Below are 24,351 nucleotides of genomic sequence, written 5' to 3'. Positions count from 1 at the left end.
CTGTCACCCCACTCCCCCTACACACCTGACTTGTGCCACGTATGTCTGCATAGTCATGAGCTGCCAAAACAATATTAGATTTTTCATCTTTTTTGTAGCTCTGTATAAGCAATGGTCTCTGACCACTTACAACAGCACAACCAGAACTAGTATCCTTAACTAGACAGACCCTTGGTGTGAACCATCAGCCCTCTTCTTATCGTTTGGGCTGTTGTTGGCCAACCGTTCTTCCAGTAGGCACAGTGATGTGGGGTGGAAAAGTTTCCAAAATGTATTTCCCCCCCAGTGCTTACATTTCCATGGAAAACTTTCTGTTTCAGAACTTCATTAATAACAAGGAATGTATGCCAAATGCAAATAAATATTAGGCAAGATTAGCAGTTTTAATGTTGTAAACAATGTTTTTCAGGTGATTGTCCTTAGCAAGTATATGAGGTTAAACATTTCTTGAAAACCCACATCACTGATTAGGCAGATTGCTGGGTAATAATCCAGAATATCAGTTAATATTTCATCAATGAGAGTTAATGGTTAGGAGATGGTCTTCGGGTAGCTGGGGAGTTCTTTGTGTTTTTGAATGAGATACACCTCGGAGTTACATATATGTGTGCATGCATACACACATACCTGTTTGCTCCCTCTCCTCAGCTGGAGAAGGTGACACCCCATGAGGTATTATCTAAATTAACAAAGACTGCACTACAAACCCAATTATCTAATATCCTTCAAGTTACTTCTCTCACTCCAGCCTGCCCACACTTTAAGGTCATCAACCAAGGCCCGTCTCACCTGCCCGTTACCCAAGGGTGGTTAGGTTGGTGAGTACAAGGGAGAGGGCCTTCTCAGTAGTGGCCCCACATCTCTGGAATCAATTTCCATTGTGGGTTTGTCAGGGTTCTTATTTTCACTGGGCTTCCCTTACATCGGGGCCATTGGTTTTTATTGGCAAGCTTAGTTTATAATAATTTTAACTGGCAATCTTTGTTTTTATGGATTTTATTGGAACATGCTTTTATGGATTTTTATCGTACCTACTTCATGCGGTTTTCGTTTTGTATGCCACCTTGACAGGGTTCCACCATTAAAGACGCCCTAGAAATAACTTTAGATAGATTATCTTAATGATATATAATGTATGAATAAAAGAAACCTGAATAAAAAAATTAAAGAAAAACAAAAAAGTCTTCAAAAATATATCATTACAATGCAAACAACTCAATGAAACCAGACAAAATCATTTGAAAGAACTTTTCCTTGCCTGAAAAAAAGCCAGTTCAAATGTCAACAAAGAAAACATATCAGCTATCCCCCCTTTTTTTAAAAAAATCTTTGTTTGGGGTAAGTTTAATGCAGTATTTTTGTTGTTTTTTAAATAAAAAAGAGAAACAGTGCTCTCTCATCCCCAGGAAACTAAACCCTGCCTAAACTAAACTCTGCATCGTCTCACTGCTCAGAAAAGGGGGAGTCTTCATCATTGTGTTCTTATCGTTGAGCACTCACTGTGGACTCATTCACAGGTGGTGACTCCACTAGATAAGTCACTAGACTTAGATTAAGATGTCTCGATTGCATCCATTATTTCTGACACCCTCCTGATCTCTTAAAGCCTAGATGGGCTTGAGAGTCATCACCGCCAAAGCTTAGGTATTGTAGTCAAGGTTCATCATTAGGTATTCTTGTGGCTGAAAAAGAAAACTCACACACACACCCCAACACCTCACACTTGATGATGTCTCCTGAAGCTCTCATCAAAACACAGCTTCAGCAAATCTTATCCAAGGTACATGAACCAGACGGAATTCCACCAATACAAACTGAAAGCAACCCATCTTAGTTGCATTATTATTAGTGCGATGCAATTGTGTGCGTGGCTGGGTCCAGCTCTCAACAAGCTCTCTTTTGGATAGCTACACACTGTCCATAAAAACCCGAGCATGATTTTCAAGCAGCCTCCATGATAAAACATTGCTGGTATGACCGACTCCCAGAATGTTGCTCTGAACCATCTCACGTCTTCAGAATGAGCAGGAGGCCCATAGCCAGAAATGAGAACAACTTGAAGCGGTAAAAACCAGTTGGCACTTTTATACCCCAAGGCACCTTCCAACTCTATCATTCTGTGTGGGTGGTCATGGTTTGAGAGCTTCGGCCAGAGAGCTTCGGCTATTGGGTGGTATAGAAATGAAATAAATAAAAATAAAATAATAAATATTGGTTGCCAACTGGGTTCTTGTAACATGGAAGGGTACTGTCAGTTGCATGATACCTTCAGGTGCATAGACTCCATGCATCTATTCCAGTAAACAGACAAATCCGGGACTTTGGTCCACCACTCCGCCACTGACAGTCATCCAGCTCCAAGGTAGTGATGAAGCTGGAACTAACAACAGCATAGAAGACCATATCATGCCGTACCACACCATACCATACCATACTGTACCATCCCATACACATGTTGCCTGAATAATGCATCTGCTAAGGGTGTGGCCTGTAACAGCTGTAATTTCCAGGCATTTTGGAGCTCGAGTGAACATGGAAAGCCCTGAACAAACATGTTAAATTGAAAGATTTTTTGTTTATTGAATAATCATATAATCTGAGAAATGTGTGCGAGAGAATTGCTAATGAGTGTTGTTTGTCCTACAGTGGATGGTGAGATGAAATCCTGGCTGGTTAAATTAGTTCAGTCAGGCCTTAGTACCTAGGTCACAGGTGCTGAACCTCTTTCAGCCTGAAGGGGTGAATTCTATTTTGGAGAAGCTCTGGGTGGAGGTGGGGCACATTCCAGTGATGTGGGGAGGCTGGAAGCAAAAGGGGTGGGGCCGAAATCCCCCCAATACCAGCATCTTACAGTTTAAAGCTTATTGCCAGTAACTAAGCCTTGGCAGTGACATTTCAATCTTTTCCAATGGGGAAAAACTGCAGAAAAGCCAGGGAACCACCAAGCAATCCACAGTCAAGAGAAAAGGGGTGTGGCCAAAGGAAGCGGGAGTGGCCACCTGGGGAACTCTGGAAGGCTGGGTTGAGACCCTAGGAGGGCCAGATTTGGTCACTGGGCTTGAAGTTCTGCACCCCTGGGCTATAGACAAGAAACAAATATTATACACAAACCCATACACCTATCTCTCATTTTCATCTGGTCCTTGGGAGGTGGTGGAACTCCTGAACTGGTTTGTCAGCTCTGAAGGGCTGGATGGGGCAAAGCAAACCTAATCTACCAGAGAAGACAGAAGTACTGTTGGTGGCTGGGCCATCTGGCAGGGGATGGGTGATCAACCTGTCTTGAATGGGGTTGCATTCATCCTACTTACAGTAGAGAATTGCTCATCATTGTGGCAGACAGGTTGTGTGCAGAGCGCAGGCCCATATATGGGGCGCAAAGTGTCTTGCATGTTCTACAGACAGCAGAGACACATTGCAGACCCCCAGTATTCCCCTTCAACAGAGGCCAGATGAAACTGTCAGAGAGGTGGTTGGTGCAAAACAGTGGGGGAACACAAGGGTGCACTTGGAGCCATGACTGACTGGGATGAGGGCTAAACCTGCCCTCTAATGACAGCAATGGAAGTGGAGGCATGGGGGGCGGGGGAGAGAGAAGGACCAAGTCTTGTTCCTTTTCAGCTGTGAAAGCCAGACTTTTAATATTAAACTTGGACAGTAATTAGTTAACAAATCCATGCTCTTCTTCTTTTTTTTCTCATCCTGAAACAGGTTGGTTTAGCTTTTAACATTTGCTCTGTAAATCAACTGCAAGGAAGGATAATGTGGACAGACAGGATCTGTGATCTAGCAGAGGGAAAATTAGGGCAGATCCAAACCTCCTCCTCCCCCCCCTCCTCCTTAATACATTCTTTTGTTTGGGAGAGCTTGAGGAATTTTGGAGAAAGTGGCCATCAAGTCTCTTGTATTCGCTTCTGCAGCATTTGACTTTCTCAGGTTAGTTGTCTGCAGACAAAGGAGCTTAATGAAAGTATTGAGTTCCCATGAGGGAACCTAATTTTATGGTCTTTAGGTACACCAAGCTCCTAACAAAGGCTTTGTGGAGGACAGTCGATGTCTTGGAGTCTCTAGTATTTCATGCTGTTGGTTTCAGAGTTCCAGCTGCAGCTGCCACTGTGAAGGCTGCAATGGAGATCTGCCTCTTGACTTCTTCCCAAGCCTTGTGTTGGTCTACCTTATTGGCAATATCAAACAGAGCATCATAGATCCCAGGAAAGGACACTCCAGCGTACTTGTTGTGGTTGTTTGGAGCAAAGATGATGTGTCTGGGAAAAGGCAACAACATCAGAGAAACAATACTTACAGTGGAGCTCTGTAGCTCCACCGTAACTATTACACACATCACTAGTTAAAATCTTTACATCACTGAGAATTTCTCTGTATACATATTTCCAATAAACTGAGCCCAATGCAGTTTGAAAATAATGAGAGGTGGGAGATAAGCCTTTGGACTATTAAGGCAGGGAAAGAAAGCATTGACACATTGTTTCTTCCTTACCTATAGAACGAACGGCCAGGTAATCCAAGAGGATCAACAAATGCTCTTTCCAAAAACATCAGCTGGTCATTCCAAGATCTCACTTCAAGTGGGCTGAAAAGTAGACCATGGGGACAAAAATGTTAAAGGAGTTGTCCGCCATTATACGCCACCCTTTGGCAACCACATGGCCAAATTCAAGGTGTTGGTTTTGACCTTTAAAACCCTATATGGTTCCGGCCCAGCCTATCTCAAGGAGCGCCTCCAGCAACACCAGACAGGCCGCTTAACAAGATCAACCTTGGATGGCTTTCTCTCTGTCCCATCAGCCAGGACAGCTAGGCTGGTGAGGACAAGGGAGAGGGCCTTCTCTGTGGTGGCCCCCACTCTGTGGAACTCCGCCATGCCCCCTCTTTAATCAGCTTCCACCATGCATTAAAAACGTGGTTGTTCAGGCAGGCATTTGGGGTGGGTTAGGGTATTTTTAGAAATGTTTTTGATGTAGAATTTTATTGTTTTAAACTGTTTTTATTATTGTACATTGCCCAGAGTGGCTGGGTGACCAGCCAGATGGGCGATTAATAAATTTAATAAATAAACAAACAAACATGGAAGTAGCCACCTTCAGGGCATGCAGGTCCTTCAGTAGCCCCTAAGAAGAAGAGGCTGGATGCACCTGATCTCATCTAATCTCAGAAGCTAAGCAGGGTCAGCCCTGGTTAGTACTTGGATGGGAGACCACCTGGGAATCAGGCTTCCTGCACTGAGCAGGGGGTTGGACTCGATCGTCTTGTAGGCCCCTTCCAACACTATGATTCTCTGATTCTAAGATGAGGCAAGGGCTACCCTAGTTGGGCTCTCTCAGGCCATTGATGGCATGGCTCTCTTTAGAATGCATTTATCACTGGACCTTAGTATAAAGAAGGATTATGCGCCTGGGCAGAATTGTCTGGATGCCCAAGGATCTAGGAGAACTTACTTATGGGTGTCCAGCAGTTGCAGTCTCCTGTGAAAGTCGTTGGCGGCTTCTGAAAAATTCTTCACTGCATCAAAAAGGGAATCTGGAAAAAGGAAGAGGGGAAAAGCTTACCATTGAATTCTGTGAAATGTGACCCTGCTGCATCCATACAGGTACAGTGTGAACACTCTCGTTAAACCCTGGTGATTGGGGTGTGCTTTTCAATCTTCCGAAGGAGAGAATTCAAAGAAAAAGAAAAAAAGAATCCCATTAAAATAAATAGAGAGGGGATAAGCATTTGGTGACCCCTGGACCAAATCCAGGCCCTTGAACCACAAAACCTAGATAAAGGAGGACAGCATTTCGTTTTGCTGTGTACCAGTCTCCCTTTTGTTAACTTTTTAATTAACAAAATATCTTAAGAATAAAATAAAAATCAGGAGGGGCAGGGAGCCTGGTGGACACCAAAAGAGGTGTCCTTGGGCACAGTGGTGCCCACAGGCACCATGCTGGAAATCCCAGATCAAGGATGGCAGACCCAATGGTGAGGGCAGCATGATGGGAACTGTAGGCCAAAGAATCTGGAGGGCCACAACAAGCTGCCCACCCCTACCCTAGATTTTATTTTTATTTATTATTAAATTTATTAATTGCCCATCTGGCTGGTCACCCAGCCACTCTGGGCGATGTACAGCATACAATAAAACAGTTTAAAACAATAAAATTCTACAATAAAAACATTTTCTAAAATACCCTAACCCACCCCAAATGCCTGCCTGAACAACCATGTTTTTAATGCACGGCGGAAGCTCATTAAAGAGGGGGCATGGCGGAGTTCCCTAGGGAGGGAGTTCCACAGAGTGGGGGCCACCACAGAAAAGGCCCTCTCCCTTGTCCCCACCAGTCTAGCTGTCCTGGCTGATGGGACAGAGAGAGAAGGCCATCCAAGGCTGATCTTGTTAAGCGGCCTGTCTGGTGTTGCTGGAGGCGCTCCTCAAAACCAACACCTTGAATTTGGCCCAGAAAACAACTGGTAACCAGTGCAACTCCTTCAGCACTGGAGTGATGTGATCTCGCCGGCGGCTGCCTTTAATCAGGCGAGCTGCTGCATTCTGTACAAGCTGCAGCTTCCAAACTGTCCTCAAGGGTAACCCCACATAGAACGCATTACAGTAGTCTAAACGAGAGGAGACCAGGGCATGTACTACCGATGGGAGCAGATAGTCGGGAAGGAAGGGGCGCAGCTGCCGTATCAGATGGAGTTGATACAGCACTGTCCGGCTCACAGCTGACACCTGAGCCTCCATGGACAGCTGGGAGTCCAAAATGACCCCCAGGCTGTGGACCTGGTCTTTCAAAGGTAGCCGTACCCCATTCAACACCAGGTCAACATCCCCCAGCCTCCTCTTGTCTCCCACCAAAAGTACCTCGGTCTTGTCAGGGTTCAGCTTCAGCTTATTCCTCCCCATCCAGCCACTCACTGTCTCCAGACATTTGGGCAGGGTTTCTACGGCCAACCTTGGTGAAGATTTGAATGAGAGGTAGAGCTGCGTGTCATCCGCATATTGATGACACCGCATCCCAAACCTCCTGATGATAGCCCCCAGCGGCTTCACATAGATATTAAATAGCATCGGGGAGAGGATGGAACCCTGTGGCACCCCACAAGTGAGTGGCCACGGGTCCGAAACCTCCTCTCAGAGGAGTTGTTCAGAACTTGAGGATCCAAGGAGGCCTTCTTTAAGAGTGGTCTTATCACTGCCTCCTTGAGGGCTGATGGCATCACTCCCTCCTCAAGGGAGGCATTCACCACCACCCTGATCCCCTCACCCAGTCTCTCTCTGCAGCCCATAATGAGCCAAGATCATTATAGATCCACGCCATTTAGTCCAGTCAGGATACACGTAACAGCTAGGTTAACAGAGTCAGTGTGTCTCTCTCTTTAGGAGTCCCACCTTGCACTTTGAGACCTGTCCCTTGCTTGGCAGTACATACCGAATGATACGCTGTATGCTGTCAGGGCTGCCTGATGTTTCAGGGTCACATTGTAAATGACACAAGTGTAGAGGCTCAGTGCCTTGGCATAATCCCGACAGTCAAATGGAAGGATGGTTGAGTCGGCCAGCTCAAACACCAGCCCTCCCCGCACTCGGGCCACAGCCAGGTGGTTCTTAAATGTGGGGTCGTAGAACCGCTCCACGATCTCATAGGTCTCGTACACGCTGTGATAAACCGGGTAGCTACTGTATTTGTCGACTCTCTGGAAAGGAAGACGTGAACACACACACACACTGTATTGTTGAAACTCGGTGATTTTTACACCTAGCAGACAACAATGGGTAGTATCCAACATTAGTCTTACTAGAGTAGGCCCATTAAAATGAATGAGACGTCTAGTCACAACTAGGGATGTGAGGACTGTGTAAAGTCCTCTCTGTCTGTGTTTCGTGGATTGTCAGGCGCCTTTTGTTCCATTGCCCACTCATAGACAGACGCAATTTTTTTTCGTCATGCAGAAAAAAATGCGCAAATAATTACGTGAGAGTTTTCGAACAATTTGCATGATTGACCTCAGTACCTAACCTTTCGAGTATTGTCCCCCATTCCATTCCACTTTTCCTCAGCAGAAATGTGCATATTTTCCTACAAATAAATTTGCATAAATTTCAGGAAAGGAAAAACAAAATCTGAAAGTCCATAGATGCCACGCGGCCTGAGGGGGTCGCTCCATAGTGGATTCCGCAGGTGGGATTCTTAGAAATCCAAGCTCATTTTAGTAGGGATGGTGGAGAATTCTGCCACGGATCCCAGTGAGGCCGAATGCCAGTGCATTTGGCCCCCCAGAATCCATGGTGGAGCGAAGCCCCCCACCCCACCCCGCGAAACGGAGCCTACCTGGTGCCGTTCACCAGCGGGTGCTCCTCGAATGGCAGCCACGCTGTAAATACTTACGTAGCCTAACACGGCAAAAGCGGGGACGCAAATGGTGTAGGGGGTGCCATTTGCATCCCTGCTTTAGCTGTGATAGGCTACGTAAATATTTACGTAGCCTATCACGGGGCAGCGTGGGGACACAAATGGCATCCCCTAACGCAAGACGCCATTTGCGTCCGTAGCAGCCCAGCAGCGGCTGGAGGCCCTGCTGCAGGTTGACCCGGCCAGCGACTCCACAGACTGGCCATGGAGCAGAGCCGGTTGGGCAGGATTCCGGGGGGGAGAAACGGATTGCCTCTCACCAACTGCGGACCCCAGCGGAGCCAGGTAAGCGGGATTTCGTACACCCCTACATTTTAGTCCATCTCAAATTTCTCTAGTCACAGCTAACTTAAGTTCCAATTATTTATATGGGTCTACTCTACATAGGACTAACACTGGATACTACCCTATGGCTTGGATTAGATGGAACATTTGGTTATATGAAGGCAGAACGTTTGCTGTAAGGAAAGCCATTACGACAACCTTCTCCAACCTGGTGTCCTCCAGATGTGTTGGACTACAACTCCAATCATCCCCCAGCCAGCATGCCCAAATTGACCATCCCAGCTGGCTATGGTGGGAGTTGTAGTTCCCCGAATAGGGAAGGCTGCATGAAGATAACTGACGACCAAATTAGACATTACATTAAGCACATAAGTAGCCAATCTGCCCTGATCCTGACACCCCCAGCTTCACCCATGCTATGGCTGCTATTTAGCAAAGAAACAACAAGCACATCATTACTAAAGACATGAAATAGTATATGTACATGTGTATACATAACAACATGCCTTCTCCTGCTGTTGTTCCCCAGCAACTGGTATTCAGAGGTAAACTGCCTCTGATATTGGAGGTGGCATATGCCCACCATGACTAGTAGCCATTGATAGCCAACTCTTGCCTGAACTTATCTAATCCCCTTTTAAAAGCCATCTAAGTTGGCAGCAGTCATAGTCTGCATCCAAATGTACAAAATTGGGGCCAGTGGGTTCCTTGATGATACAAGTATGAATGAGGTACCAATCTTCTTGTTAGAGCATGGGGAATCAAGTTTTGAAAGGTGATAGGCTCAGAATCTCTTGAGTTATGAGTTACAGGGGAAAACAAGATGGCCACCGCCTAAAATGGTTTTCCCCATTTATCCGTGGGTTCCTTGTTGATACAGGTATGGGTGAGGTACTAAGCTTCTCGTTAGAGCATGGGGAATCAAGTTTTGAATGGTGATAGGCTGAGAACCAAAGTGTCAAGGGCTCCTTGGAGGCCTCTCTCAGTCTAATCCAGTAGCCAAGTCCAGACACAGACAAAGGGGTTCCTTTCAAAGCTTTATTCTTCTTTTACAACTTAATAACTCTACCATTTGCAACTAGATCTGAGCAGTACAGTACCTATGCCCTAAGTTGGAACAGTTAGTCCCTGTTTGAAAGGGAATTACTGGCAGACCCCTGAACTTAAGGACTAGGGAGAGTCCCTCCCCTTTTCCCTTGGATCCTCAGGGCACAGCCGTTGTTTGCGCACCAACCGGGCACTACGCCTCCTTTCTGCGCCCTCCATTTGGCGCCGCTCTCTGAGTCGGCGTCACGCGTCCAGCAGGTCTGCTATCCGCGCTCTGTCACTCCCTGGACTGCTATCTAAGCTAGGAATGCTGGTGGGAGGAATCTCCGTCAGCTGTTGGCCCTGGGAAAGAGGAGCGCGCTCCTCTCCCAGGAGCGACTGCTCTTCCTCAGAATCAGAACTACTCTGGGATTCTGTGGGCTCAGTGTCCACCCTGACACAAAGATAGACTCTTCAGTTATGGGTTTCAGGGAGAAAACAAAATGGTGGTCAGATTTTTTTTTTTTTTTTAAATTGTTACTGAAAAATATTTATTGCCACCTATTTTTGTTATTATTTGCGTTGCAGATTGGTACCTCACTCATACTTGCATCATCAAGAAACCCACGGATGGACATTTCACAACAGACTGTAACCACATCTTGTGGTAGTCCATGTCCTAGATAAAGGAGGGAGGGCTGAAGGGCCCTGAAATTGCCCATCAATGATGATCACCCGGCCAGCAGACTGAAGAGGCAGGCACACAGGTCACTTGGTCTTCCCCACAATGAAACTTGGATTTAAATCATAATAATGATTTCTAAATGTGCATTTATGCATCTAAATTAGCATATGCACGTTCTGGCAAAACTGGGCCCTCAATTGTCCTCTTTTTGGGTGCTGCATTTCCTCTTGTTTTGATGATTTGCAAGTGTCCACCCTACCTCCATTGCAGGAGAAAAATCTCCCTCCCTCCCTCCTCACCCACCCACACTTTTCCAGCTAAAACTGCTGTTTGAAAGCCAGGTGTCATCTTCTAGCAGCCACGGATAATTCTGGTCTTGGATCCCCGCAAAGAGAAAAAATGGCACACATACAAAAGCAGAGGAGGCGATGCAAGCAATCAAGTTCAGCTCTTCCCCCTCCCCTTTCCCCTCGTGGTACACTTTAACCGCCCCCTCCCCCCACACATACACATACTCCTTGCCACTTTATAAAGATCCAGCAGCCAACCTGATATCCTGAACATGGAGTGGCCACCATCATGACTCCTTTGGTCCTGAATGCACTGCACATACAGGGCCGGCCCTACCATTAGGCAAAGTGAAGCGTTCGCCTTATGCGGGAAATGCTAGAAGGCCACAGGAAGGCATTGGAGGAGAGAACTGTGTGGTGTAGGTGTAGTGGTTAGTGTTGGTACTCAGTGTTGGTACTCAGGAGATCTGGGTTGTAGTCTCCACTCAGCCACCTTGGGTTCCTTGCAAGAGGGAAAAAAGCAGGATACAGAGATGATAGATGGATGGATGGATGGATGGATGACAGACAGACAGACAGACAGACAATGTGCCTTGTGGCCTGCCCTGCACCCCTTAAGCTAGCTTACTGCCTTTAGGTGTGGTGGAGGACGCTGTCCCATCACTAGTGTTGAAGTAAGATTCGACTGCCAGTCCAGTTGACCTTTGTACATGGAATGGGAGTGGGGAACCATCTTGTGCTTTGTCTCTGGCAGCAAAATATCTTGGGACAGCCCTGTCGGGACAGAGCCTTGATTTCACTGAACCCTGCAACCAAGCTCCTTTTCATTTCAGCAATGCCCCCCCGCCCACGTCGTGTATTTTGACAGATTAACTTGGCATGAGCAAATAAAGGATGGGAGTTTTTTATTGGACAGATACCACATTCCCCAGATGGCATGTTCTGACAGGTCGCAGTAATGTGATTGGTAAGACAGAACATGCTCACCCAGTTTTTCGTGTAACGGGCTCTGCCAGAAGCGATGCCCAACCTCTGGAAAAAGACTTCAAAGTCATTGCCGGAGCCCAGCTTGCTGATCCTTTGGAAAGGAGACAAACAGGGGAGGGTGGAGGGCAAGTTGTGTAAAGAGTGCCATAAAAATATTGTTTCAAAGAAGCACAGTATAGATCCTGATAAATATTCCCATCAAATAATAATAATAATAATAATAATAATAATAATAATAATAATAAGTGGTATAGAATGGTGTCTTTCTGTCAGCAGAAAGATACTGGGAGGCAGATCAAATTTCCCCTCCCTCCTGTAGCCCTCCACCCCCCTCCAAATCTGCTCTGGAGGGTTAGGGGACTTGTGTGCGGGGTACTGTGGGGGGCAGGAAGGAAAGGGAATATCCCAAATGGAAGCCTGTTTCTATATCACTGGATTTAGCCCTGTGTGTGTGTGTGTATGTATGTTTGTGTGTACGTATTTATCTCTTTCTCAACGGGCAGTGTCCACTCCAGCTGTGTCATTCTGTTAGCATAAATGATGTTGTGCCAGCAGAAGCTAGGTTCTGAACTATGCACAAGAGAAGAATCCAACTGACGTTACTTTTGCACAAGCATGGTTGCACAAGCATGGTTGCGCAACAGTTGTGCATTATTCCTGTGCAACCCATTGCGCATAGCTCTTGTGCAACCTGTTCCGCAACCAGGTGTGCATAACACTTCTGCACCCATTGTGCTACCTATTGTACAAACGATCGCACAATAGGTTGCACAACAGGTTGCACAAGCATAATGCACAACTGCTTGCACAAATGTAACATTAGTTGTTGAACAACTGGTTGTGCAAGCATAATGGGCAATCGCTGCCCAACGGAAAGTTTCAGCAGAGCTCCGCTAGTGCTATTTGAGTTTGCCGAATGACACGGTTGGATACTGCCCTCCGTGTGTGTGTCTGTATGTATGCATGTGTCCAGTGATTTGTTAGTATTAGCATTCACAGAAGTAGGGGGAAAAATCTGGGAGGCTTCTCAGGACTTGTGGATTTAGATTCAGAGGGTCTTTCATATGAAATATCAGATTTATTACAACTCTGCTCACTTCTCCATGTGGTATAATCAGTGGTGTAGTAGTAAATTTTTGAAGTGACATCATGACAGTCCCCATAGCAACGCCCCCAAGGAGAGTCCAAAAATGCAGGCAGCTCATAGACCCATATCAAGAAACCAGTTCTAGCGTTTCCATCTCCACCAGGAGCAGGTCTTCCATAAAGCTGATGGGTCTCAACTGCTCATTCAGGACCAAGCCACCCCAAAATACTTTGCATTACAACAAGGAGCAATCTACTGTTGTGGAAAAATTCATCTCTCCCCCCCCCCCCGCTCCTGTGGGAACTGCAGGTAAGCTCAGAGGGAACAGGGAATTCTGAGGGGGGCGGCAGATGGCATCAGCATCCCTGCTAATAAAAAATGTTGGGGCTGCATCCATGCAACTCCTGGCTCCACTACACCACTGGGTATAATGCTGATATGGATTGGAGCATTTTTCTTTCAGGAATGGCAAAGGTATTTTCGTGAGGGGTCAAGATGCACAAGAGGTCCCAAGGGCTATGCTTGGCTATCTTTGAAATTAAATTGCACAGCAGCGTATTTTAAGAGCATATATTGTAGTTACCTTAAAAAAACACAACCTCATAATTAGACCAATACCAGTCACTTAAACACAACACCGTGGGGTCTATTCCTTTAGCATGCACATGTCATGTGGACCATTTTCATTGTTCGTAGCAATCAAGAGTCAGGGGCAAACTACACTTGGCCCATAGCCCTATGTTACAGTTTCTCCAGCATTTTCTTAAGCGGCCTCTGAGTTTCAGAGGAGGAACTGCTGGGGTAGGACTGAAGTTAGCCAAGATTGACTTGTTCCATCGGTTTAAATATGACTAAATCTGGATCCAACCAAATGTGTTTTATTAAGTTCTTATATTTTATGGTTTTACGGTTGGATTTGTATACTGCCCATACAGCTTTGGCTATTGGGCAGCATAGAAATGTAATAAATAACCAAGCAAGCGAACAAACAACCAAACATCCCACCCCCAGCAATTTCTTCTACCTGTATCTCTCCTCCCATAGGGCAGAAAGATGAGGTGGGGGTGAGATTGGGAATGGGGAAATGGCCTTAAGGGAAAGGGTTAAAAAGCCTTTCCCCTACCATCCCCCCCGCACACACACACACACTCAAGTGCACAACCACAATACACAATTCACAAGCACACAACAGAACTGCTTTGGTTGGGGGGGAAAGTCTAAGAAATGATACGGGCAGCAGCAATACATATTTTCATTCCATTTACTGCATTTCTATACCACCCCATAGCTGAAGCTCCCTGGATGGTTCACAGATTAAAAATACATTGTACAAACTGCAAAACCGTTTACATAAAAACATATAAACAGACAGCACACACAGAGACGACATATATCTAAAAACTATTTTTCAACAGAGACAATCCATGATCTGATTAAAAACTCATTATGTGCTGGCAAATGCCCAAGAGAAGAAGGCAGTTTTAACCTGGCGCCAAAAGGATAACAATGATGGTGCCAGGTGAGCCTCATTGGGGAGATCATTCCATAATTAGGGGGGCCACCAGAGAGAAGGCCCTCTCCCTTGTAGACACCCTCCAAGCCTTCCTCAGAGGAGATACCCAGAGGAGGGCCTTGGATGCTGAATGTAGTGTAAGGTTCAGTTCATGCCAGGAAAGGTGCTCCATCAAGTATGGCCCTCAACATGTCAAACCAATGAGCTATCTGAAGACACAGGTACTCCTAAAGCATAATCACGCATGGGCTGAAACACAGGAGGGCAACTGCCCCATCCTCACCCTAAATGGAGACCCCTCCCACAGCACTGGATTTAGACGTCTTTTCCACATACAGTGGGATCCATTGGAACCGAGCAGGCCAGGACGTTCTGCAATAGATTTGGCCCTTCAATCTAGTACTTGTGCTTCAGCAGCTGAAGCAGGGGTGTTGAACCTCTTTCAGCCTGAGGGCCAAATTCAATTGCAGAGAAGTTCTCGGGGGCCGCATTCCAGTGGCGGGTGGGGCCAAAGACAAAAGGGGCAGGGCCAAAAAATACCAGAAATGCCAAAACTATCAAAAACTACCAGCACATTTTAACTTAAAGCTCTTACTGCCAGGACCTAAGCCTTATAAGACAAATTTCAACCTTTTTTATAATGCGGAGAAACTGTGCAAAAGCTGGGGAATGACCAAACACGATGTGGTTGGGAGAAAGGGGTGGGGCCAGGGAAGGGGCATGGCCATCTGTGGAACTCTAGGTGGGCTGGGTTCAGCCCACGGGCCTAAGGTTCAACACCCCTAAGAAGAAACACAATCTCTGCAAGGGATCACAATTGTTGATTTCTCCCCATCCTTCCCAACTCGGCGTTTACCTGGGCACGCCTTTACGTTCTGTCGATGGGCTTTTCTCATACCAGCTTTCATAAAGAGATTTGCCTTCAAACCCTTCGTCAGGGCTTGGTATCTGTTAAAACATAAAACGTTTTGTATTCATGAAAGTGAAAGAGATGGGCAGCCTGCCACCCCTTCTATCTCATGCTGCACCAGAAACAGGGATTGGAAACAGGAAGCACTGTGCCAGATGTTCCATCTGGATGGCGCCCATACAACCATGGATAGAGCTGGGGGAGAACAGATATGGAATTAGCAAAGCATCATGCAGTGCCTGTGTAACTCACTGGTATATTTTTCTTTAAGAATTCTGAGTGGGAATATCCCTGTACATGCTCAGTAAAGGAGTGAGATAGAGAGTGGCCACCATTTTAGGCAGTTACCAAAATGCAGTGTGGAAGAAGCTAGCTTTCTCCTCCCTGTAAGACCCTGAACCCTTGAGACAGGTTAGCAGGGAGGTTCCCTTTTGAATTTTTTTAGAGAGTCACGATTTTTTTTTTACAAACACAATGAGTTCCTTGTTGTTTATGTTCTTTTATATTGTATAAAGGGCTGTTTAACAAGTTGTTCCTGTGTTGCTGGATCCTGATCCCTTTTGAGAAGATTGCTGCACTGCTGGAGTGAACTGAGTAGAGACTGTTTTTTTTCTCTGGCCAGCAGAAAAAAATCAAGCTTCAGAAAGAAGTTTTGTTTATATTTTTGTTGTGGACTCAATCTGAAAGACAGAACTTTGGGAGGGCTGTGCTCTGTTTTATTGTTTTGGTGATAAGTGAATCATTACACATGTAAAACTATTGCACACACATTATTATTGTTTTTAATTAAATTAAAATGATGCATGTTAATTGTCCCTGTGCAAGGCCTTTGCTGTGGGTCCCTTTAGAGACCCCGAAGAAAAGTGTTACACCTGCTCCAGGTTTTGGGGGTCCTTTGGGCAAGATGCCCTCAATGCCTCAGTGAGTCTACCTTCTCACCACCATTGTTACCAGCTGCTCCTCTTTCCCATCTTCTTCCACATCACTGCTGCTATTTGCTTGCTTGGCTGGCAGAGAGCCGTTGAGCAAGTAGGCCATGGCATTTAGTGCTCCTCCTTCTCACCACTACCATTGTCTGGGCCAGAGCAAGAGGCAGGTGAACAAGCAGGTTGTTGCCATGGTGAAAAGGAGGAGCAACTCCAGGGGGCTCTTGTCAGTGGGCCTCTGTTGGTGTATGGGCCCTTGGCAGGTGCCCGGCCATGCCTACCCTTGATGTCATCCCTGACAAGTGAGAGGGTGCTTTTCATTTCCCAGAGGCATCTGGTTGGCCATTGTGGGAAGCAGGCTGCTGGACTAGATAGGCCTTTGGTCTTCTCCTTTGGTTAGGAACACAGCTTCTCTTGTGTTCCTAACCAAAGCACTTTCCTCCTGTGTCAGATAAGCCGCTGCAGGCACTTCATTCCATAACAGTAGGGAAGGAGGACAAGGTGGGAGCAATGGGCTAGCCAGCCAGTGGAGAAAAAGCATATGCCAGCACTAGGGAAGAGCTATAGCTCAGCGGTAGAGGACCTGCTTCGCATGCAGAAGGTCCCAGGTTCAATCCTCAGCATCTCCAGGTAGCACTGGAAAAACTCCTGCCTGAAACCCTGGAGAGCTGCTTCCAGTCAGTGTTGATGATACTGGGTTAGATGGACCAAGTTTCTGACTCAGTATAAAGCAGCTTCCTAAGTTCCATGCCTACTCTTGACACTGACCAGGAAAGCAATGTTCCTATTCCATAGTGGCTAAATATCACCACACTGCTGAAAGTTCTGGGATTGTGCTGAATCTTCCCTTCCATAACCCCTCAATTCCTTGTACTAATGAAAAGATTTTCATACCCCTAAGTTCAGGAAACTTTTCCCACACTGATGTGTCTGTGGATGCGAGTGTTGCAGAACCCCCACAATACTGGAGCGGATTTTGGAGATGTTCTAGGGTGCACATCCCATTTGGGTCCAAGTATGCCTCTTAGGCATCCTGTTCACTTGCCAGAATTAAAAGGGCTTGCCCAATACACTTCCATGCAGAACTGCCTTGCAAGGGGAGGTCTGTCATTGGGTCAGATCCAGATATGTGCACGCGGAAGATTTGTAGCAGCAGTGCAGTTCCACAAAAACACTGTGCAAGCGGTTGCACAACATGCACAGATGGACATTTGGCCTTGAAGTAAGAATGAACCATACATTGGTCAATGTTGCACAAGAACTTTGAACTCGTGGAGCCCAGAATGCTGGACTGAGATCCTACCATTAGCAGAATGATGTTGTGCAGTGTGGGGGAAGTTGTTGCGCTTGTGCAACATGCCTTCTGCTAATGTAGGATGGAATCTGAATCCAACCCTCATTCTTTAAGGAATGCCTGCCTGCTGTTATTGAATTTATTGAGTAGCCTCTGCTGAACTTCCGAGGAATTCCACGATTCTTAGGAACACAGCTTTAAGAACACTGTACCGGATCATCTATGTTTATATGGCAGAAATCAAAATCAGTAGCCCTTCTGCCCAGGTTTGCTTTAGTAATGCCCACACAGAGGGCTAAATCATGGGGGCTCAACTGGGGCTCAAAAGGGGAAGGGATATACAACCAGAGCTGTGCACAAAGGGTCTCTCAAAATTCTCCAGTCTTATTTGTGAGTAGAGAAATTGGGGGGACAATTTCACCAAATTTCTCCTAGGGGAGGAGAAATTCTCCAACCATTTCTCACAGATAGGGTTCACTATTGGCAGGGGTTGTAGCACGGGTGCTTTCTTTTTTCCCAGGGCCTTTGGTTTATTGCTCTGCTTCTGTAAGTGACAACAGCATCAACTGTATTGAGGCTTCCACTCTTCTGAGGCAGAATTTTGAATTTATTTTGGTGGCATTTGGGGGCTTACCTAAACACTGCAAGATGGCCGAGGGTGCTGTGTGTGTTTCCTCTCTCCATCACACATCTTCCCATTGCTCTGCAGCCTCCCAGGCCACCTGCCATTCCTGAACTGAAAAAGCCCCTTGGGAGGAATTTATTTATTTATTTATTTATTATTAAATTTATTAACGCCCATCTGGCTGGTCACCCAGCCATTCTGGGCGATGTACAACATACAATAAAAACAGTTTAAAACAATAAAATTCTACAATAAAAACATTTTCTAAAATACCCTAACCCACCCCAAATGCCTGCCTGAACAACGTTTTTAATGCACGACGGAAGCTCATTAAAGAGGGGGCACGGCGGAGTTCCCTAGGGAGGGAGTTCCACAGAGTGGGGGCCACCACAGAAAAGGCCCTCTCCCTCATCCCCACCAGTCTAGCTGTCCTAGCTGATGGGACAGAGAGAAGGCCATCCGAGGCTGATCTTGTTAAGCGGCCTGTCTGGTGCTGCTGGAGGCGCTCCTTAAGATAGGCTGGGCCGGAACCATATAGGGTTTTAAAGGTCAAAACCAACACCTTGAATTTGGCCCGGAAAACAACTGGTAACCAGTGCAACTCCTTCAGCACTGGAGTGATGTGATCTCGCCGGCGGCTGCCTTTAATCAGGCCAGCCGCCGCGTTCTGTACCAGCTGCAGTTTCCGAACCGTCTACAAGGGTAACCCCACGTAGAGTGCATTACAGTAGTCTAAACGAGAGGAGACCAGGGCATGTACTACCGATGGGAGCAGATGGTCGGGAAGGAAGGGGCGCAGCCGCCGTATCAGATGGAGTTGATACAGCGCTGTCCAGCTCACAGCTGACACCTGAGCCTCCATGGACAGCTGGGAGTCCAAAATGACCCCCAGGCTGCGGACCTGGTCTTTCAAGGGTAGCCATACCCCATTCAACACCAGGTCAACATCCCCCAGCCTCCTCTTGTCTCCCACCAAAAGTACCTCGGTCTTGTCAGGGTTCAGCTTCAGCCTATTCCTCCCCATCCAGCCACTCACCGTCTCCAGACATTTGGACAGGGATTCTACGGCCAACCTTGGTGAAGATTTAAACAAGAGGTAGAGCTGCGTGTCATCCGCATATTGATGACACTGCACCCCAAACCTCCTGATGATAGCCCCCAGCGGCTTCACATAGATGTTAAATAGCATCGGGGAGAGGATGGAACCCTGTGGCACCCCACAAGTAAGTGGCCACGGGTCCGAAACCTCCTCTCCCAGTGCTACCCTCTGGTACCTGCCGGAGAGGAAGGACCGGAACCACCTCAATACGGTGTCCCCAGTGTCCAACCCCTCCAGGCGGTCCAGGAGGATACCGTGGTCAACGGTATCGAAAGCCGCTGAGAGGTCGAGGAGAACAAGGAAGGAGCATTCACCCCTATCCAGAGCCCTCCTCATATCATCTACCAAGGCGACCAAGGCCGTTTCTGTCCCATGCCCAGGCCTGAAGCCCGACTGAAATGGGTCTAGATAATCAGTTGCTTCCAAGTGTGCCTTCAACTGCACCGCCACCACCCGCTCAATTGCCTCATGATGTCTTCCTCATGATGGCTTTAACTGAGATGCCAGGCTGCCACCGAGATTATTGAATGATGACAGACAGGACACTCATGCACACTCTTCAGCGACCTCATAAGTAAAGTAAGCACAAGAACCCAAAACCTAACCCATGAGAATTTCCTTGAAATGTCTCCTTCTTTGAATTCCTTTTTGAAAGCCATTTCCCTTCTATCAAATTGAATGAGAATGGTCGGAAAAAATGTGGGAGAAATTTTCAGCACAGCATTATGTACAACATAAGGCACCCTTGATTAGTAAAGGCCTAGTTTGTTGGTGAAACAGGCCTTCATATTGCTAAATGTGTAACTAGTATGCAACGCGATACTAAATTATATTGGCTGATGGTAGCAGCGATAAAGCTTCCTGCTACTACGCACTGTCATTACTCAAGCCATATTATCTCTGTGCTTTAAGGTACTATGTTATTTATGCATCTAAGAGGGAGGTGGTTGACTTTAATTACTGTTTTCCAGAGGATCTTTATTCCTCAGATGAAATTTAGACCATAAAGCACAGTCATCTTTTGGTTTGGTTGTGTGAGCCTCTGCTCATTAATTTTCTCTCTTTTTGGATAATAGCCTTTGTAAAAAAAAAAAGTAAAAAAAGTGTGTCTTTAGTTCGGTGGCAGAGCACATGCTTTGCATTCATAGAATCATAGATTTTTAGGCTCGTAAGGGTTCTTAGTTGTCATCTAGTCCAACTGCCTGGTTCAGAGCAGGATGCTAGTACAGCATCCCTGACAGATGGCTGTCTAGCATCTGCTTAAATGCCTCCGGTGAGGGACAGCTCACCATCTTTCGAGCTGCAGAAAAGGGCAACTGAACTGATCAAGGGACTGGAGCAACTCATTACGAGGAAAGGTTACAAGGTCTGGGAGTGTTTACTGTTTAGCTTAGAAAAAATATGAGTAAGGGGGGAGACAATAGAGGTGTACAAAATGATGCACGGAGCAGAGAAAGTGGATAGCGAACTGAGGGGAAGCACCCTTTTTTGCACCAATAGACACTCAGGGCTGTGCCGTAAAGATTTGGGTGTCTTGGGAAATATAATCAGGGATGGATCCACATGGGCCCAGACTGCCCTGTCCAACTTGGTTCAAGTAGGGATGGCGGAGAATTCCGCCACGGATTTCAGTGAGGCCAAATATACTGGCATTCGGCCCCCCGAAATCCATAGCGGAACGGCCTACCACCCCCCGCCCCCCTGCGGATCCCCCCCAGGATGAGGCTTACCTGGGGCGGATGTTCTGGACAGCGGCAGCTCCGGTGGCATCTCCGGCGGCAGTGGCTGGTCTTTCGACCAGCTGCCGCAGCCACCATTTGCATCTTGGTCTTTGCCATGATAGGCTACGTAAGTATTTACGTAGCCTATCACGACAAGCCAATCAAAAAAAAAAAAAGGCGTACGCAAATGGCGGCGGCTACGGTGGCCGCCATTTGCATTCCCTATTTTTCACCATTTTAGCCTACGTAAATATTTACGAAGGCTATTATGGCGGGGGAAAAAGGGAACGCAAATAGAGTAGTGGGCGCTATTTGCGTTCCTTTTTTTCCTGCCATTTTAGCCTACACAAATATTTACGTAAGCTATTACGACGGGAAAAAAAGGAATGCAAATAGTGCCCACTACTCTATTTGCGTTCCCCTTCTTTTTCACCGTAATACGAAACATATTACGCCTAAAACGGCGAAAAATAGGGAACGCAAATGGCGGCTGCCGTAGCTGCCGCCATTTGCGTACGCTGTGTTTTTTTTGCGGGGGGGGGTTGCCATGATAGGCTACGTAAATACTTATGTAGCCTATCACGGCAGCCTGGCTGGACACAAATCCTGGCCAAAATTTGCATCCGCAGCAGCCCGTCTGTGGCTGGAAATCCGGCCGTGGACGGCCCTTGCCAGCTGCTCAGCGGAGCCGCCGCGGAGCGGTGCCGGCCGGGCAGGATTCCGGGGGGGAGGACCGGATCGCCTCCCCCTCCGTCGAGGATTCCAGGGGGAGGGACAGAGTGCCCCCCCCACTGCGAAAAATTCCGCGAAAAGGTAAATGAGTGTTGTACATCCCTTGGTTCAAGGCATCCAGAGATTTAAAACCAGCAAGGCACATACAGGCAAGGACTTGGTAAGTCAGGTCGGGTCAGGTCAAGTTCAGTCCAGGCAAGACCAGGCAAGCAAGTCCAGTTTCAGAGTGCTGAATAGCAAGTTAGACCAGGCAGGATCTTCCAGGACCTTGGCCTTTTGGCCAGCTCAAAGTTAGCAGAGATGCAAGCATGGGTGACTCAGCAACAGTCAAAGGCTTTTCTGAAACCTCATAAAGGCCAGCAGCTGAAGACCTGCAGTTAACTCCACCCCCTCAGAGAGATATTTGTTTCTTATTAAAGGGCTACTGCCTGATTTGTAGCCACTGGCTCCTACAGGGTGGGGGTGGTGAGGGCTGTAATGGGGGAGCGCCATCTACATCTGAGGAGTCTACCTCTGGTCTGGAAGTCCCTGGCCTAGCGGGAGCTGGATTAATGGAAGGAGTCTCCTCTGCCTCTGAGTCCTCTTTGGAGACAGAGGATGGGTCAAGGCTGGGGAACATGAAACAGGCCTAGCAACACCCCGGAGATAGTGCTACTTACAATACCATCCCATAATGCTTAGAAGGAAACAACTGGCTCTGTTTTCAAAGGGAAGCCATATTCAAGCTCGCTGAAAGAATGTGGCCCCTACGTCAGGGCTGCCCTCTTCCTATGTCCGTTTTGGTTTTCAACATTGATGAACAAATGTAATGTCCCAGAGAGGTGATTAGATATGATTTGTAGTTGTTGGGGGTGGGGTGGGGGTAGGAATTCACCAGACTGAATAGCTGCTTCTTGAAAAAGAAAATACATTATGCTTTACAGGAGGGATGCAGCATGTTGCTGGAGTGGGGGCTAAATTGTGCTCCCCAGACCTCCGTGGGCTGGATGATGTCATTGGGCATGACAGCTGATGCGAAAACCCAGGGGTTGGGCCATCTGTGCCCCTCCAGATGTAGTTGGACTACAGCTCCCATCCTCCCCAATTGTTGGCCAGGTTGGCTGGAATTGATGGGAGTTGGAATCCAAAGAAACCTAAAGATCAATGGGTTCCCCTCCCCTGCTAAAAGCTTTTGTGGAAGCTCAAGCAAAGCCAGTGAGATCCTGATCAGTGCTTGGATGAGACAGTTGTGTGAGTTGCTCTGAGTGGAAAGTGGGAGAGAAGCCTAATAAATGAAGAGATCCATATGTTCACAGCATGCTGCTCCTTTTTTACCTCTTTAGTCAGATTGTACATCAGACTGTACATCAATGGAGTACAGTCAACTCGAAGGGTATAGTTGCCTGAAAGAAAAGAAGGAATAGCATCTTTACTGTCTTCGAGATGGAAATGGAAATTACCATTATCATTATTTATTTATTTATTTATTTAAAGGTAAGTAAGGGGAGACATGATAGAGGTGTACAACATTATGCATGGTGTGGAGAAAGTGGAGAGGGAGACATTTTTCTCCCTCTTTCAAAATACAAGAAACCAATGGGGTCATCCCATGAAGCTGATTGGTGGGAGATTCAGGACAGAGAAAAGGAAGGACGTCTTCACACAGCGAATAGTCAAACTATGGAATTCGCTACCACAAGATATGGTGATGGCCACCAATTTGGATGGTTTTAAAATTGGGGTAGACAAATTCCAGGAGGAGAATGCTATCAACAGCTACTAGTCCTGATGGCTATATGCTACCTCCAGTATCAGAGGCAGCATGTCTATGTACACCAGTTGCTGGGGAACATGGGCAGGAGGGTGCTGTTGCAGTCATGTCCTGCTTGTGGTTTCTTGTGGGCAGCTGGTTAGGCACTGTGTGAACAGAATGATGGATTAGATGGACCCTCAGACTAATCCAGCTTGACTCTTACAGTCTTATGTTCTTATTATTTATAAATTATTTCAACTGCCATTGAACATGGTATTCTGCTGTTTTAAACTTCTCTATATTCTATATCAACTAAACTATATTCTTGTAGAACTGTGGGTTGAGACAGATGATCTCTTGGGAGTCTCCCAACTTTGTGTTTCTGCGATTATAAGAAGGGAATAACATTGCACATTCCGGAGGTTTAAGAAGTCTAACCATTTGTTTACAAAATGTACTATCATGATGGCAGCTCATCAATCACACCCCTTCTTCTCAATCAAGACCTGTGTACATTTTTACCTTCTATGGAGGAATCAGCATTGATATAGGCCACCCCACGCTCCTGTAGTATTTTGACATTTTCCTACAATAGAAGGGAAGAAAATGCAAATTCATGTTCATCCTCAAAATATTTCTCTATGGGCTAGTTCACGCATGCAGTTTCGGCACTCGTTGACTGCAGCCTGAAGGGATAATGTGTGTGTGTGTGTGTGTGTGTGTGTGTTTGTGTGTGTGTATGTGAGTGAGTGAATGAATGAATAGTTCATCACAGATCTAACCCCACAGATACAACCTTCATATAACCCACCCTCAACTCACACATAATATCATCTTCTCTCTCCAACCCTCTCTGAATCAAGACTTTTATTATTCTCTTGACTTTTTTTAAAAAACAAAGTACACAAAAGGCAGTTTGAAAAAAAAATCTGGCTGACGCTCACCAAGACAGTGCAATAAAAAAAGCCAATGAGAGCTCAAGTAATGTATATGCATCAGTGGATCAGCGCCAAGAGTACAAATGTATG

General features: G+C 46.5%; 1 protein-coding gene across 2 annotated transcripts in view; it reads right to left on the bottom strand.

Moving 5' to 3' along the window:
* Positions 1-366: 366 nt before the first annotated feature.
* The window catches only part of LOC146349387 (glutamate carboxypeptidase 2-like), a 59,202-nt gene continuing 35,217 nt past the window's right edge, over positions 367-24,351 (bottom strand). For both annotated transcript variants that reach the window (XM_084841608.1, XM_084841609.1), the window contains 8 exons: positions 23,846-23,909; positions 22,906-22,973; positions 15,141-15,232; positions 11,685-11,775; positions 7,431-7,695; positions 5,457-5,538; positions 4,499-4,591; positions 367-4,265 (listed from right to left, as the gene is read on the bottom strand). In XM_084841608.1, the coding sequence (XP_084697734.1) occupies positions 4,076-4,265; positions 4,499-4,591; positions 5,457-5,538; positions 7,431-7,695; positions 11,685-11,775; positions 15,141-15,232; positions 22,906-22,973; positions 23,846-23,909 (945 nt within the window). In that variant the 3' untranslated portion in view covers positions 367-4,075. The remainder of the gene's footprint in view (positions 4,266-4,498; positions 4,592-5,456; positions 5,539-7,430; positions 7,696-11,684; positions 11,776-15,140; positions 15,233-22,905; positions 22,974-23,845; positions 23,910-24,351) is intronic.

This window comes from Heloderma suspectum, chromosome 3, assembly GCF_057233095.1.
Source record: "Heloderma suspectum isolate Gila_16-S chromosome 3, 16-S_ref, whole genome shotgun sequence".
Classification (NCBI taxonomy): domain Eukaryota; kingdom Metazoa; phylum Chordata; class Lepidosauria; order Squamata; family Helodermatidae; genus Heloderma; species Heloderma suspectum.
The sequence above is the reverse complement of the archived record's forward strand: the minus strand, read 5'-3'. Positions and strand labels throughout refer to the sequence as shown.